The sequence below is a fragment of the Xenopus laevis genome, chromosome 5S, assembly GCF_017654675.1.
Source record: "Xenopus laevis strain J_2021 chromosome 5S, Xenopus_laevis_v10.1, whole genome shotgun sequence".
NCBI classification, from domain to species: Eukaryota; Metazoa; Chordata; class Amphibia; order Anura; family Pipidae; genus Xenopus; species Xenopus laevis.
Window position 1 is genome coordinate 113,765,319 of NC_054380.1, and position 14,340 is coordinate 113,779,658.

A 14,340-nucleotide genomic window follows, 5' to 3' on the forward strand; every position below is an offset into this window, starting at 1 on the left:
TAAAAGAAAGAGAGAATGAGAGGGCCTTTTGTCGAGAGAATTCCCCAGCAGCTGTCAGCACTCTAGAGCCCAGTTCTGTTTAGTATGCTGTGAGGATGGCAGAAATCTCTACAAAGGTATCTCTTGAGCATAATTAAATGCCGGCCTGCATTTTTCTCCATAGTTGAATGTTGGGTGTATGATCCTGGCTGTATAATCCGCTGATCTACTGTTGATTTGGATATGTCATCTTATTTCATTTTGGACAAACAAAAAAGTATAATGTTAGGCTTTTCTGAAATGGGGCATATGCCTTTGTCCAGTTTTATGCAAAAATAACTAGTTGCTGAATGATAGACGGAGACTCACCACATCAAACGGTGGGTCCAGGTGCACATGCCCCAGATCTTCAGCTAGAGGAGAATTCTACAAGGAATTCTTTGAGAAATCAGATTGGCACAAGCTGAACCTACAATAAGTATTATTGCTTCGCTAATTATTACAAATTCCATCACCCTTACCATAGTGCAAGAGAAGCCTTACTCATATTCTTGCAGGATATAAAGGGTGATGGAACTTTTAATAAATAGTTAAGTAATAATACTGACTGTAGGTTCAGCTAGTGCCAGCCTGATTTCTCCAAACATTGCTCATATGAATGTGTCCCGTTTGTCATTCCCCAACAAAGAGGGTTACAAATAATCTTCTATGCAACACATTTTACAGTACTTTTTGATAACACAGGTATGGGATCTGTTTTCCGGAAACCCATTATTCAGAAAGCCCCGAATTACGGAAAGGCCATCTTCCATAGACTGTAAAAAAATGATCCAGATTTCCTCTAATAATAAAACAGTACCGTGTACTTGATCTAAACTAAGATATAATTAATCCTTATTGGAAACAAAAAGAGCTTTCTGGGTTTATTTAATGTTTACATGATTTTCTAGTAGACTTAAAGGGCATGTAAAGGCAAAAAAATAAAATCCCATGTTTACTTTCATTAATGAAAAAGAAACCTATCTCCAATATACTTTAATTAAAAAATGTGTACCATTTTTATAAGAAACTTGACTGTATGCAGTGAAATTTCCCTTCCCTGCAGGGAAACAATCACACTTATGAACAGCAGGGGGAGCCCCCGCCTTACCTCCCAGCCATGCAGAGCTCAAGTAGCTTTGTTTGTTTCCCTGTAGAGCAGTTGGCGACTGTGTTGAGATTTGTATTGGATTTTATTTTTGTCTTTACATCCCCTTTACTGTTTCCAACTCCAGCTGCAGGGACAAAGATCATGGAGCCAGATTTAAACAGATAAACTGGGATTATATTTGGGGGATTATTTTGCTGCAGCCACTGGTTCTGCAGAGTTTATATTAAACAATACAAAAACTATAAAATCCACATTAGATTACATGACAACACAGGACCCAGTGCAGTCTGCCTATTCTGATTATAAATCAGTCTTGCTGTATCGGCTTCTGGCAGATATTATTTGACTTTTGCTGTTTTGATCATTTATGATGACCCCTAAGCAGCCCAGACCACACTGAGCATGTGCACAGTCTTGGTTTTGCAAAGATGTTTATCAAAGTTAGAAGATGATAACCCCCTGTGGCCAACTTTGAAAGCATAAATCATTTGTTTAATTAGGCTTGTGGTGCAGTAAGTTTATGTTTATGTTTAGTATACAAAATACAGCATTTCTAGACTTATTCTATTTTATACTTTACTTCCCCTTTAACGTATGAAGATCCAAACTACGGAACAATCCATTATATGGAAAACCCCAGGTCCAGAGCATTCTGGATAACATGGTCCCATACCTGTAGTATAACTGACACAGAGACTATTTCATATAACAGATCATCCCACCACACACCCCAACCTAGTTAAAGGAAAACTATACCCCCCAAACAATGTAGGTCTCTATTAAAAGATACTGAGTAAAACAGCTCATGTGTAAAACCCTGCTTCATGTAAATGAACCATTATCATAATAATATACTTTTTTAGTAGTATGTGCCATTGGGTAATCATAAATAGAAAATTGCCATTTTAAAAAATAAGGGCCGCCCCCTGAGATCCTAAGATTCACTGTGCACACATACAAACCACATGTAAGGTCACATGAGCCAATTAACAGACAGAGTTCTGCCTTTTGCTTCCTCACTTCTCCCTGTTACAGTTAGTGTTGTAGTATTTCTGGTCAGGTGATCTCTGAGGCAGCACAGATACAGTCACGAAATGGTGGTTCAAGGCAAGAGATGTAAAAGGGCAATATTTATGTAAATATATATTCCAGTTTGGTAAGATTCTTTAATATGTCATTCAATTTGATATAAACTATCTGTTGCTTAAGTATTCATTTTGGGGGTATAGTTTTCCTTTAAAACTACTGTTGCCATAAGTATATCACTCCTTTTATTTTCCTGCCTATGATTTGACTCCAGGGTGAGGCATGAAGGCAGCATGAAATCCTACACAGTGTGACTGTTGTAAGACTGAGGCAGGATTCTTAGCATTGCACCCAATCACATGAGTTTGGCAAATGATACAGATACACTATTTCCTGTTTTGGGTTTTAAAATGTAATGAGTAATCTGTATGGCTGATGTATGCACCCTTCTATCGCACAATGCTGTGGAATATGTTTGCACATACGTGTTAATGTATGTTCCCAGTGCTGCAAGGCTGACATCATGAAGGTATTCTTTGGACTGAGGTATTTTGGGGTTCTTAAAATATGTTTAATCTGTATTTAATCTTTATTACTGTCTTGAAAGATGCAGTCAAATAGGTGATTGATGCTGTACTGAGCACTGATCACTGATTATAGCAGAACCATTGTCTAGTTTAATAGTATTCTTAGAATTCAGACTCACTTCATCCTAAAGACTAGGCAAGTGCTGTAGTAGTGATCGTAGCCGGATATGTGGAGTTGTCAGCCTGAAAATAATCTTTACTGTTTACATTTGACTGATTTTAGGTCTCTTGCAAAATAAATCTAATTTACCATGGACTTGTTTATTTTAAGCCCCATGACAGATGAAACTTAAGACTCTCTAACCCTTAAACCAGGGGTGTCCAAACTGCGGCCCGAGGGCCACATGCGGCCCGGGATGCATATGAATGTGGCCCAGCTTGGTTCCCGAGGAAACGTCATGTCGCAAAGGATATAGGAGAAGGGGGGACTCTGCCCATTGCCCAGTTAGTAATAAATATATAATAATAAGTCTATTCAATATCCAGGTGTCCCATATTCCAGTGTATAGCTGGTTATCCAACTGGCATTGTAGTTCTTTTCTGTGTATTTCCTTTACTTTTACAAATCAAACGTGTTTGTGTATTTCATGTGTGGCCCCAGACAATTTTTCTTTTTTCCAATGTGGCCCTGCGAGCCAAAAGTTTGGACACCCCTGCCTTAAACCCTTAGGGCTAAACATGGTTGAAAAGCTTGCGGCAATAGGAACTGTTTAAGGGTTAATGATCTTGGTTGTTCATTACATTTTGCACGATAGACTGAAGTTCCCAATGTACAGGTAGATATAGAGAAACATTTTATTGTATTTCACAGAAATCGTTTGGTTACCCGTGCAGAGCTAAAACCTGTGATATAGACTGACTAAAATATAACCTGGTTTGTTCCAGAAGCCTCACTAGTTAAACTGTGTCTCCATGTGTCCTGTCCCTGGGATCTACTCGTGCCATCAAAACATGAAATTTCTCTTCTTGCTTTCTTGCTTTTCCAAAATCCTTCATTTCCTATAATACTCTCCTCATCTTCATTTTAATTATCCGTTGCCTTAATCTGCCTGATACACATGGATTCTTTTTCCTCTTATAACTGCAATTTACACATGTTTTAAATCACCATTATTTCTGTTTGTGAATATGCATATATACTTTTCCCCTTTTATTTGCATACTATGTGTATGTCCTCGCTATACATTTTCATTGCTTCTTATCGCACCCTTACAAATAATTTTCTATATTTTAATACTTCTTTTTAACTTTTTATAATATTTGATAACATTTAATAAACATTAACCCATCCTTACATTTTCTTACTTATGTTTTACATACATATTTTTTTCTTTTTTTTTGCATGTCCATGTTTCATCCCATCCTGTGTTTATGCATCTCCCCGGGCCCTCTCTCTTTGGCTTTGCTCTCTATAGATGTCTGTCCTGTGGATAACAGGAATGCGCTACACAAACGTCACGCTGCTGACAATCTCTTCACAGCCGTTAATGCCCTGACTGGAATGAGTCCTTCATCTTCCATGTCTGGTTTGTCTAGCCGAGCTGCATCTGTCACCAGCCTGCATGAGCGCCTGGCATTCACACCTGGCAGTGAAGAAGCCATTGAGAGACTCAAGGTACACAAAAAAATTATTTCAGCAGCTTCTCTATTGTGTGCTCTCTACAAGATTCTGTTGGGTTTGCAGTGTCTAGTAGTTACTAGATATAATGTATAGCAGCCGACAACTACAGACTCTGAGCTAAATCACTCATGTATGTGAACATGTGCCAACTCTATTAGAGACACATGAACATACAGTACATATAGATGCTCCAATCAAGATTGGAGTTATGATAGTTTGGGTCATGAACAGCACCAGCCAAGGAGATTTGGAAGTCTGCACCTGCCATTCTCCACAAGGACAGGTATAAGTGAGTGTGAGGCACCAGAGGAGCGGGTTTAAGTCTATTAATGCAGTCGTCATACACATTTAACGTCATGATAGTTAATTGTATTTGCCATATGTCCATTTTCTGGAATTGACCTCCTTTTCCCAAAAATGGTTTTACCCTAGGCTGGTACCTCTGCTGCCTTACCCGAGTTCCTGCCATAGTTGTGCATTTATTTATATTCCTCTTAGGAGGGTTTGATTACAATCTACAAGGAAATGCCATTTATTCCAAGGTCAGCAGGGTATAGTTATGAAAACAAAATACAGTAGAACCCCCATTTTACATTTTTCAGGGGACCAGGAAAAAATTTGGTAAAATCTGGGAAAAATGTAACAGCAGGGAAATGTGTTAAAGTAACTTTTTCTTCAAGTACTGAAAGAATATAAGCACAGGAGTCTGTTTTATTTGAGATAGAATATTTACTATGTTAATAACAGGGGTTAAACATTGCAGCGTTAATGTTACACTATGGGGGGCATGTGCAAGACTCTCTGTCAGTCACATACACAACCTAAAGCAATAAGTCATGGGTACAGGACTGTATAAGGGGCAAACTAATTGGAATTGACCATTTACAGGCAGAACCATGGCAAAATATACATCTGGTTAGTATTTTAAACCTCTTTATTTCACAAATAATAACATTCATAGAGGGGAAAAAAGCAGTTTTTGGGTACATCAGGACAAAATTTTGATTTAAAATCCAGGAAAACATTACTTAAAATCAGGAAAATGCATCCATTGAAATGCATTATACATTGGTGGGACCACAAATGTAAACTGCGGGAAAACGTAAAATCGGGGTACTTAAAATCGCGGTTTCGCTGTACTGTAATAGAAGCAGAATAGATGTGTAATGTCCACTTGGCCAACCCCCCTAGTGCCAAGGTCGTACCTGCTTACCAACTCGAGTCCTGAGTCCCCTTTGCAAGGTGAAAGGGTACTGGGAATGCTTTTCTGGCAGTGCCTCCACTTAATGGGATTTGGGAATACACCTGTGGTGGCCCCATTAGGACAACAAATCACACACTTCATTATATAACAAATATAATTTTTATGCAAATTTAAAGGGGAAGTAAAACTTTACATTCACATTGATAAAAATGCCTACTACCCTTGGAACCTGTAGCAGTCCAGTCCTGGTAATTCCCTGCCAGGAAAAGTCTCGCACTACTCCATTTTGGCAGCCCAAGAGTCTCAATCCCTTGTCCCCAAAAGAGTACCAGTCCTAGGTAGCGCTACCTGCCCACATACTTTCCCTATGGAAAGTATTTGCTCCCACGTGGCAGACAGACAAACAGCCTGTTTCTCCAAACAGGAGATCGCTGGATCCTCATCCTTTCCTACCCCTTCCCTTAGGTGACACTCACCCCAAAGGATTCACACAGACGGGTAGTCTCACACAGAGCTGACAGGCATCCACAGCGATGAACTCTTTATAGGCCCCAGACTCTCCCAGTCAAGCACATCACTTGATTGATCAATTTGCTGAACTGTAGCTCCCAGGACTGTCTATAGCACGAGCCTTTAAAGTCCAGTGTCTGGCATCAATCTTCAGGAATCAAACCATAAAGGGCTCTGGGCCCGAAACATGTTGTGTGCAATAAAGAGCACTTAGCAGCAAGTTCTGCCTCTTCGTTTGCTTTCTCTCAGCTCTCTTGTTAATTGACTTCATTTCCTACACCTGGAGCGGGGGTGCCTTGCTGAGATTGAGAGCACAGCTGCCAGTCCCCCAGTCACTCTGTTACATTGTCCAATCTTCAGGAATATCATGGTCTTGTTATCCCTGAGCCCACACAGGGCATAGCAGCCATGTGGTGTGTCTCCATAGCCTGAGGTCTGCCACTGCAGCACCCCAGCCGACGACCACTCCATCCTGCATCCAAATCAAGATCCAAATCAAAATGGATGTGTGAGCACACGGCAATCTCCTTTTATATTGGTGTACAGCGACATCTTGTGGCTTCCTTTGGGATCAGCCATGCTGCACCAATCCAAGAGCTCTGCCCCTGGAAACTCTAGGAAACCCCACTCTCAGCCATGAGGCTCCGACCGGAGGGGAAATTAACTACTACTGCATCCCTACAGATGCAAATACACTAATTTCACTGAGCTGGTGTTCAGTAGGTACTACTCTTATCTATGTAAGTTGCAGAAAAACTAGTATTTTGGGTAATATTAAATGTTTTTCAACATGCAGATGTTAACATTGCTCCTACTAATAAATGGGGCAAGATAGGGGACTACATCACTGCAATTGAGTCATTGGCATAAAATAATCACAGTAGTGTCTTGTTCAGTAACAGTGATAATGGTGTTGCAGAGCCTAAACCCAGAGCAGATTTATAACTTTGGTATTGGCCATCTTCTGTTACACATATCAAGTACAATTGCAGCTCCTTGTTGTTCTGTGTCATTACTTTCATCCAGAATGTTATTGATATGATAGAACTGAGTGCACATGCATGGTACACAAGACAGGACTGCAGCAGAAGTTGAATATGTCAGTCTACCTAGATGAGGTACTCCATTCTAAGGTGTAATATTTTACCAATAGATTTTCTATTTCCTTTACTGTAGGAGACTGAAAAAATTATAGCAGAGTTGAATGAGACATGGGAGGAGAAGCTGAGCAGGACTGAAGCTATACGCATGGACAGGTAGGAAACTATTGAGATGCTAATGTAAGGCAGAATATACACATGTGTATCACATGTGTATGGGCTGGCTAAAATAGGGTTAAATATTCCCAAGCATAATTATAATAATAATGAAAACAGAAATATATATATATGATGCACATAATATATAGAGGAAATACTTGGTCAAGAAGGGGTATTAGGCAACCTTAGTTTCACAATTTAATGTTGCTAAGCAGCTATATATGCATTTATAGATAGGGTTCCGAAATACATGTCTATGCTAGTCTCTTTTCACTTTGGCACCTACTTGTTCTTTGTTATAGAGAAGCTTTGCTGGCAGAGATGGGTGTCGCTATGAGAGAAGATGGAGGAACACTTGGAGTCTTTTCACCCAAAAAGGTAGGTCCAAAAAAGATATGCTTACTCTTTTCTGCTGAAGCTTAGGGGAAGATCATCAGAGAGTGCTAGTATATAAAATGCAAGCATAATGTTATACAGCAAGTGTAACTATTTAAGTCTCTTTGTACCTTACATTGGCAGCTATTATTGTTCAACCTTAGGGTAATGACACACAGTAATTATTATCATTATGATGCAAATAATAATTGCCTGACCCACAAGTCTGTTGATCCTACCATGTGTCCCCTGACAACTTAAAACAGACACATAGCATAATACAAATCTTAAGAAAAGACAGAAACACTCTATTTAACAACCATTTGCATTATTACTTTATTAATTTTTCTCTCAAATCCCATGCTATTGAAGTTGAGCAGGGGTTGCATTAAGCCTAGGCTACTCAGCGGGCATCACTGGTATGATAGCTTCTCCTTTGATTTAGATGGGAACATATTTCAGCCTGATTTATTTTTTAATGATGGTTAGATAGTGTATTGCAACTCTTTGCAACTACTCAGATGTTGTTTTCAAACAGCATAAAAGTAAATGGGTATTTGGTTTCTGTTGATTATCTGCAATGAGTTAATACTTGCAGTGTCGGACTGGCCCACAGGGATACCAGGAAAACTCCCGGTGGGCCCAGGAGTCAGTGGGCCCTCATGTTGCTAAACTTTTGGCCTATTTCATGGTCATTCCCTATTCTATGAGAAAAAAGAGGCAAAATAGGTGGAATTATAGATTATAGTATGTAAAGAAAAGAGACTAGGAGAATAGAGGTTGAGTGAGGAGAGGAAGAAAATAGAACTGAGGGTGGGCCCCTGGTCTAAGGTTTTTTGGTGGCCCCTGGTGTCCCAGTCCGACACTGAATACTTTTTTGCTAGCTGGAAAGTGACACAGGGTTGTGTTATTTTTTGTCTTGTTAAGTTTATGCAACAACTTTCCCTTCCCTTGGATTGTCAGATAACATCCCCAACTAGAGAACTGTGCTCAGAACTCGTCGGGGTATTTTCTCCCAAAGAGGTTGGTGTAGGTTTGGTGTGCACCATCACTCTATCTGCCTGTTTTGTCTTCAAACTTATTTTCATGTTATCTTTAGGGCCTTATATCTGAAAAAAAAGATTCAGGGGTAAAGAAACGCTGTCCCTTTGTTTACTGCATCAATATTTTACAAACATCTCTTATAGGATCCTCTGTGTGGATAGATTTGCTTATTTTAATAGGAAGGATTAATCAATTATTTTAAAAGTCTTGTGGTATTCTGAGTTTTAGCTTATGTGTATGGCACACTGGAAAACTAGTAGATGCTACTTTTTATAATTTTTCAGTGGAGCGAGTATTCTGTTGTGCCTTATTGGAAACAATGAAATCTCGATTTAACCAGCGACATATAGCAAGTAATAATCTCCTTGTGTGATAAACACAGTATTGCAATGGTAAAAGCGGCTGCTCTTTTCTGAACTATTATTTTTGTGCCTTGCCTTTATAGTTTCCATAATAAGATACCCCATGATATGGTGTATGTGCAGTGTAAACCTTTCTCTCCAAAGGGTCCTCACTTTTTTTTCTTCTGAGAGCACCAGTTTTTTGCAGTGCCTGAGCTCACCATTCTCGAATTCTCACACTTTTTCTTCTTTATATCAGACTCCTCACCTTGTGAATCTTAATGAAGATCCTCTGATGTCTGAATGTCTATTATATTACATCAAAGATGGTATTACCAGGTAATCATGTAAACATGGCTATCTTACAGTAAATGACCTTCATATCTAGACAATAAGAAAATGGCGAACATCTATTCTCTTCTTGCTAGAAGGATTTTACATAAAAAAATTTAATTTATAAATTCACCCAGATAAAGAATTTTAATTCCTCATCTTCTTTTCTTGTAATAATTTTGTGTCACAGAGTTGGGCGTGAGGACGCAACAATGAGACAGGACATTGTGCTGAGTGGCCACTTCATTCGTGATGAGCACTGTATTTTCCGAAGTGATATATTGGGCTGCGGATCAGGTATTAGAGTACTAAATGCAGGATCTGTTATCTGGAAAGGTCATCTCCCATAGACTCCATTTTAATCAAATATAGCTCATATTTAAGAATTATTTTCTTTCCCCCATAATAAGAAGACACTACCTTGTATTTGATCCCAACTAAGATATAATTAATCCTTATTTGAGGCAAAACGATCATATGGGGCTTAATTAATGTTAACATGATATTTTTAGTAGATAAGTTATGAAGATACCTTATCTGGAAAACACCAGGTCCTGAACATTCTGGATAACAGATCTTATACCTGTACTGAACTGGAAAGCATTTTTTAAAGGAAAACTATACCCCCGAACCATGTAGGTCTTTATAAAGATATAATGCATAAAACTGCTCATATGGAAAATCCTGCTTCATGTAAATAAACCATTTTCATAACAATATACTGTACATTTTTAATAGTATGTGCCACTGGGTAATCCTAAATAGAATATTGCCATTTTAAGTGCTAAGGGGCCCCTGGAATCCTACGATTCACGGTGCACACAAACAAACCATATATGTTAGGTCACATGAGCCAATGAATGGACACAGTTCTGTCCGTCGTTTCCACACTTCTTCCTGTTACAGTTAGAGCTGCAGTATTTCTGGTCAGGTGATCTCTGAGGCAGCACAGAGAATATCATAAAATGGGGGCTCAAGGGAAAAGATGTTCAAGGGCAATATTTACTTAAATGTATATCTTAGTTTGCTAAGATTTCACTTAACATGAAATAAAGTATCTGTTGCTTAAGTATTCATTTTGGGGATAAAGTTTTCCTTTAATGTTTTGCAATACATGGACATGTAGGTCATAAATGTTTATACATATATAGCATGGTTTTTCAAATATCATCATGATTAAACACCCTTAGTGTTTCTCAGTACAGACCTGTATTATTTCTTTTCTTTTACAGTGGTAGTGACTCTTGAGCCCTGTGAAGGAGCCGACACATACGTAAATGGAAAGAAGTTGACTGAGCCATGTATTCTGAGATCTGGTGAGATATTTCCATTTGCATTCAGTAAAAAATCTTGCCATCATTTAACTCCTATAGAACTGCAAGTTGACAAGCATGTTAGTGGTCCCTAAGCTCAGTAAGTAATAGCAGCATGGATTCCAATTCAGGCTGATTTTTTTCAAATCTGAAAAAAATCTAATGGCTAGCATATAAAAGCATTAAGTGCAAATGCATTAGTGTGTTTGTAGGACAACATCCCAGCTTGTTTGCTCATGTGAAATTCTTTAATGTAAAAGTCATATTTTTTTATATATGGAGCAACGACTTGCATCAGAATGCCTTTATCTTTATATCAGGTCTTGTGCTTACATTGAATTGTGGGGCTTTTAATAATTTCTGGGCCAATTTCTATTCAATAACGTGGTAATTGTTTCAAGAGGGTTTCTGTAAGAAATTATCAACGGTTTATTCATGCACTAATCTTTTGGTTTCTAGGAAACAGAATTATTATGGGTAAGAGTCATGTATTCCGTTTCAACCACCCTGAGCAAGCTCGCCAGGAAAGGGAGCGCACGCCCTGTACAGAGACCCCATCTGAACCTGTGGACTGGGCATTTGCTCAAAGAGAGCTCCTTGAGAAGCAGGGAATTGATATGAAACAAGAGATGGAACAGAGGTGAATATAACTGAAATACAAATTGAAGGCAACATGGCACTTGCACCAATGTTTCCTATGTCATATGAAAACATGTCGTACCACCATTGGCCCATGGACCAAAAAAAACTAGGAATTCATACCCAGGTTTTTTCAGAGGTTTTGTTCAATTTAAACCATAATTCTCAAATGTCTGTAAGTTTCTGTGTCTCAGAAGGAGGAATGTGTTTACAAGTTGTTTTTTGTTAACAAAGATACACATCTGATCACTGCAGATGTGCCAGATAAGTAGGTCTTATCAGATAGTTTCAGACTAGATTAAGTATTTTGAGTTAGAAGAAGCTGATAATTTCTGTGTCTAACATCAAGTTTCTATCTAATGTTCCCAGGCTCCAAGAACTGGAAGAGCAATACAGAAAAGAACGTGAGGAAACTAATTACCTTCTGGAACAGCAGAGACTGGTGAGGCAGAGTGATATCAGTAACTGGACTCAATTATTACTATCAGTATGCAAAGTGTGTAAATTGTTATGTTTTGGTAGCCGAGGATGAGTAGAGTATAACAGTGCTTTATTAGCAGGCTCTCATGCAACTGTTACACAACAGTAACTTTCACTTTTAAGCTGTCAGGAAGTATGCACAGTATAAGTCTGTGCACAGTGACATCTACAGGCCATTTGTATAAACACCACATAAATAGATTAATTTGTCATTGTATTTCACATGTAAATGACATGCCCCTTCCAGCCCTGTGCATCATGTTTACAAATGGGTGATATTGCAAACTTCGGATCACAATGCACTGAGATACCATAAATCTTATTTTGCAGGACTATGAAAGCAAACTGGAAGCATTACAGAGACAGATGGATTCTAGATATTTCACTGAAGTGAATGAGGAAGAGGAGGAACCTGAAGATGAAGGTAACATGGTATTTTCAAACACTGATAGCTTTAGAACTTAAGGCTTTAGGTCTTAAAAGAAAACTATACCTTTAGAATACATATGCATATAAGAAACAAGGGGAAGTTGTGCTCAACAATAATTTTTAAACCATTAAGCTGGGTGCAATGAGGCTGTGACCACAAAATTTATACAGACAAATACAGTGACGTAGTTGGCCATCTTAAATATACTGTATGTACAAACAATCCCTGTTTTGTTTAAAGGGGAGGGCATTTTGTGGTAGCTTAAGGTAGAGTCCTGCATGCCCCGATGCCCAGACCCACCACCCGACCCAGCCAGCAAACAGCTTGTCTACCCTCCGACCAGGCACCTGTTAAAACCAGAAGTGCCGTCACTTTTTACCCAGAAGTGACTTTGCTTTTAGCTGGAAGTGGCATTGCACGGGACCCTATTCCGTTAGGTAAGGAAAGAAATCTTACCACCAACTCAGGAGATGGTAGGGGGGACCAGTCCTGCAACATAGCCGAGTACCCAGACGGGTTACCTGTAGACTACCCGCACAATGAGGCACACAAATTTCTGCCCAAAACCCGACCACCTTGCGGGTATTCCGCGGGTACTCGACCCGATGCAGGACTCTAGCTTAAGGCACAAAATGTCTCAATGTGTTAAATATATTGATAATGGGTTGAGTGCAGAGGACCTCTTGTATTTGTGTGTATATATACATACACAGTATATATATATATATATATATATATATATATATACATATATCTTTTTCTACAATTTTGCAGACCTTGTGTGGACCCGCATAAAAACCCTTTGGTGCAGCTTAAAGATTTTTCCTGTATGGACTAAGCGCAGTGCTCACACACCTATCTGACAAACAGTATATATATAGTCAGTTTTGACTTGAGCCACCTTTCACTTGTGGTCTATGTACTCAGTCAGAGATCACCTGACAGGAACTAATGCAGCCCTGTAACAGGAAGCGTGGATGTAGAAGAAAGTACTCTGTCCATTCATTGGCTGATGAAAACTAGCATCTGTTTGTGCCCTGGATTTGTGTGTGAGAACGTAAATTGTACAATCCCAGAGGGCGGCCCTTAGAATTTAAAATGGTATATTTAGTATTACCCAATGAAACATACTACTAGAAATGTGTATTTTTATGAAAGTGGCTTATTTAGAGGAAGCAGTGTTTTACATATGGGCTATATATATATGTTCCTTAGATGTATCCCAAACAATCCCACGTGCCATTGTCTTGGCATGAAACATAAATGCAAAGGAAGACCTTTCTTGTTGCGATAATTAGAAGTTGAACATTTTTTCCATTCCAGTTCAGTGGACAGAACAGGAATATGACCTGGCACTATGGGCTTTTCGAAAATGGAAGTGGTACCAGTTTACATCACTTCGAGATCAACTTTGGGGAAATGCCATCTTTCTTAAAGAAGCCAATGCTATCAGCGTGGAATTAAAGAAAAAGGTAAAGTGCATTGCAGAACCTGCTCAACTAGCTATGGCATTGTCACTCTATTAGTGCTTTAAGTAAATAAATACAAGAGCGAAAAAAATGGCTGAGTAGATACAAACCATGAGGTTCGAAGTTTGGATTGGCTGCCATCTGAAACTAAATGTGTAAAATAAAAAAAACATCTATTAAATATTTGTCTTTTGAATCTGTTAATAATACTTTTCTTCACAGGTACAGTTCCAGTTTGTTCTGCTGACAGACACTTTGTACTCTCCTCTCCCTCCGGACTTGCTTCCGCCTGATGCTCATACTGAAAGAGAAAGACGCCCCTTCCCAAAAACCATTGTAGCTGTTGAGGTTCAGGATCAGAAAAACGGTGCAACTCACTACTGGACCCTGGAAAAACTCAGGTGGGAAATAATATAAGAGTACAAAAGAAAAACATTTAAAATGTGTTTTTTTGGTAAGAATATATTGCTTGCATTCATTTTTAAAAGACCCAATAACAGGTTACTGTTTGACTTTATACATATTTAGGTCTAGCACCAAGAATCATGGTAAAGTTCTAGGTTATTCTATAGCAAGTCAG

General features: G+C 38.8%; 1 protein-coding gene across 10 annotated transcripts in view; it reads left to right on the plus strand.

The window, feature by feature from the left end:
- LOC108718167 (kinesin-like protein KIF1A) overlaps positions 1 to 14,340 on the plus strand; it is a 94,570-nt gene that overhangs the window by 38,521 nt on the left and 41,709 nt on the right. For 7 of the 10 annotated variants that reach the window (XM_041564977.1, XM_041564981.1, XM_041564978.1 and 4 more), the window contains exons 14-24: positions 4,158 to 4,357; positions 7,254 to 7,333; positions 7,639 to 7,714; positions 9,356 to 9,435; positions 9,620 to 9,726; positions 10,662 to 10,745; positions 11,202 to 11,382; positions 11,751 to 11,823; positions 12,192 to 12,285; positions 13,615 to 13,763; positions 13,983 to 14,161. In XM_041564977.1, coding sequence (XP_041420911.1) covers positions 4,158 to 4,357; positions 7,254 to 7,333; positions 7,639 to 7,714; positions 9,356 to 9,435; positions 9,620 to 9,726; positions 10,662 to 10,745; positions 11,202 to 11,382; positions 11,751 to 11,823; positions 12,192 to 12,285; positions 13,615 to 13,763; positions 13,983 to 14,161 — 1,303 coding nt within the window. The remainder of the gene's footprint in view (positions 1 to 4,157; positions 4,358 to 7,253; positions 7,334 to 7,638; positions 7,715 to 9,355; positions 9,436 to 9,619; positions 9,727 to 10,661; positions 10,746 to 11,201; positions 11,383 to 11,750; positions 11,824 to 12,191; positions 12,286 to 13,614; positions 13,764 to 13,982; positions 14,162 to 14,340) is intronic. The other 3 variants (XM_041564982.1, XM_018265837.2, XM_018265838.2) reach the window with 1 other exon arrangement.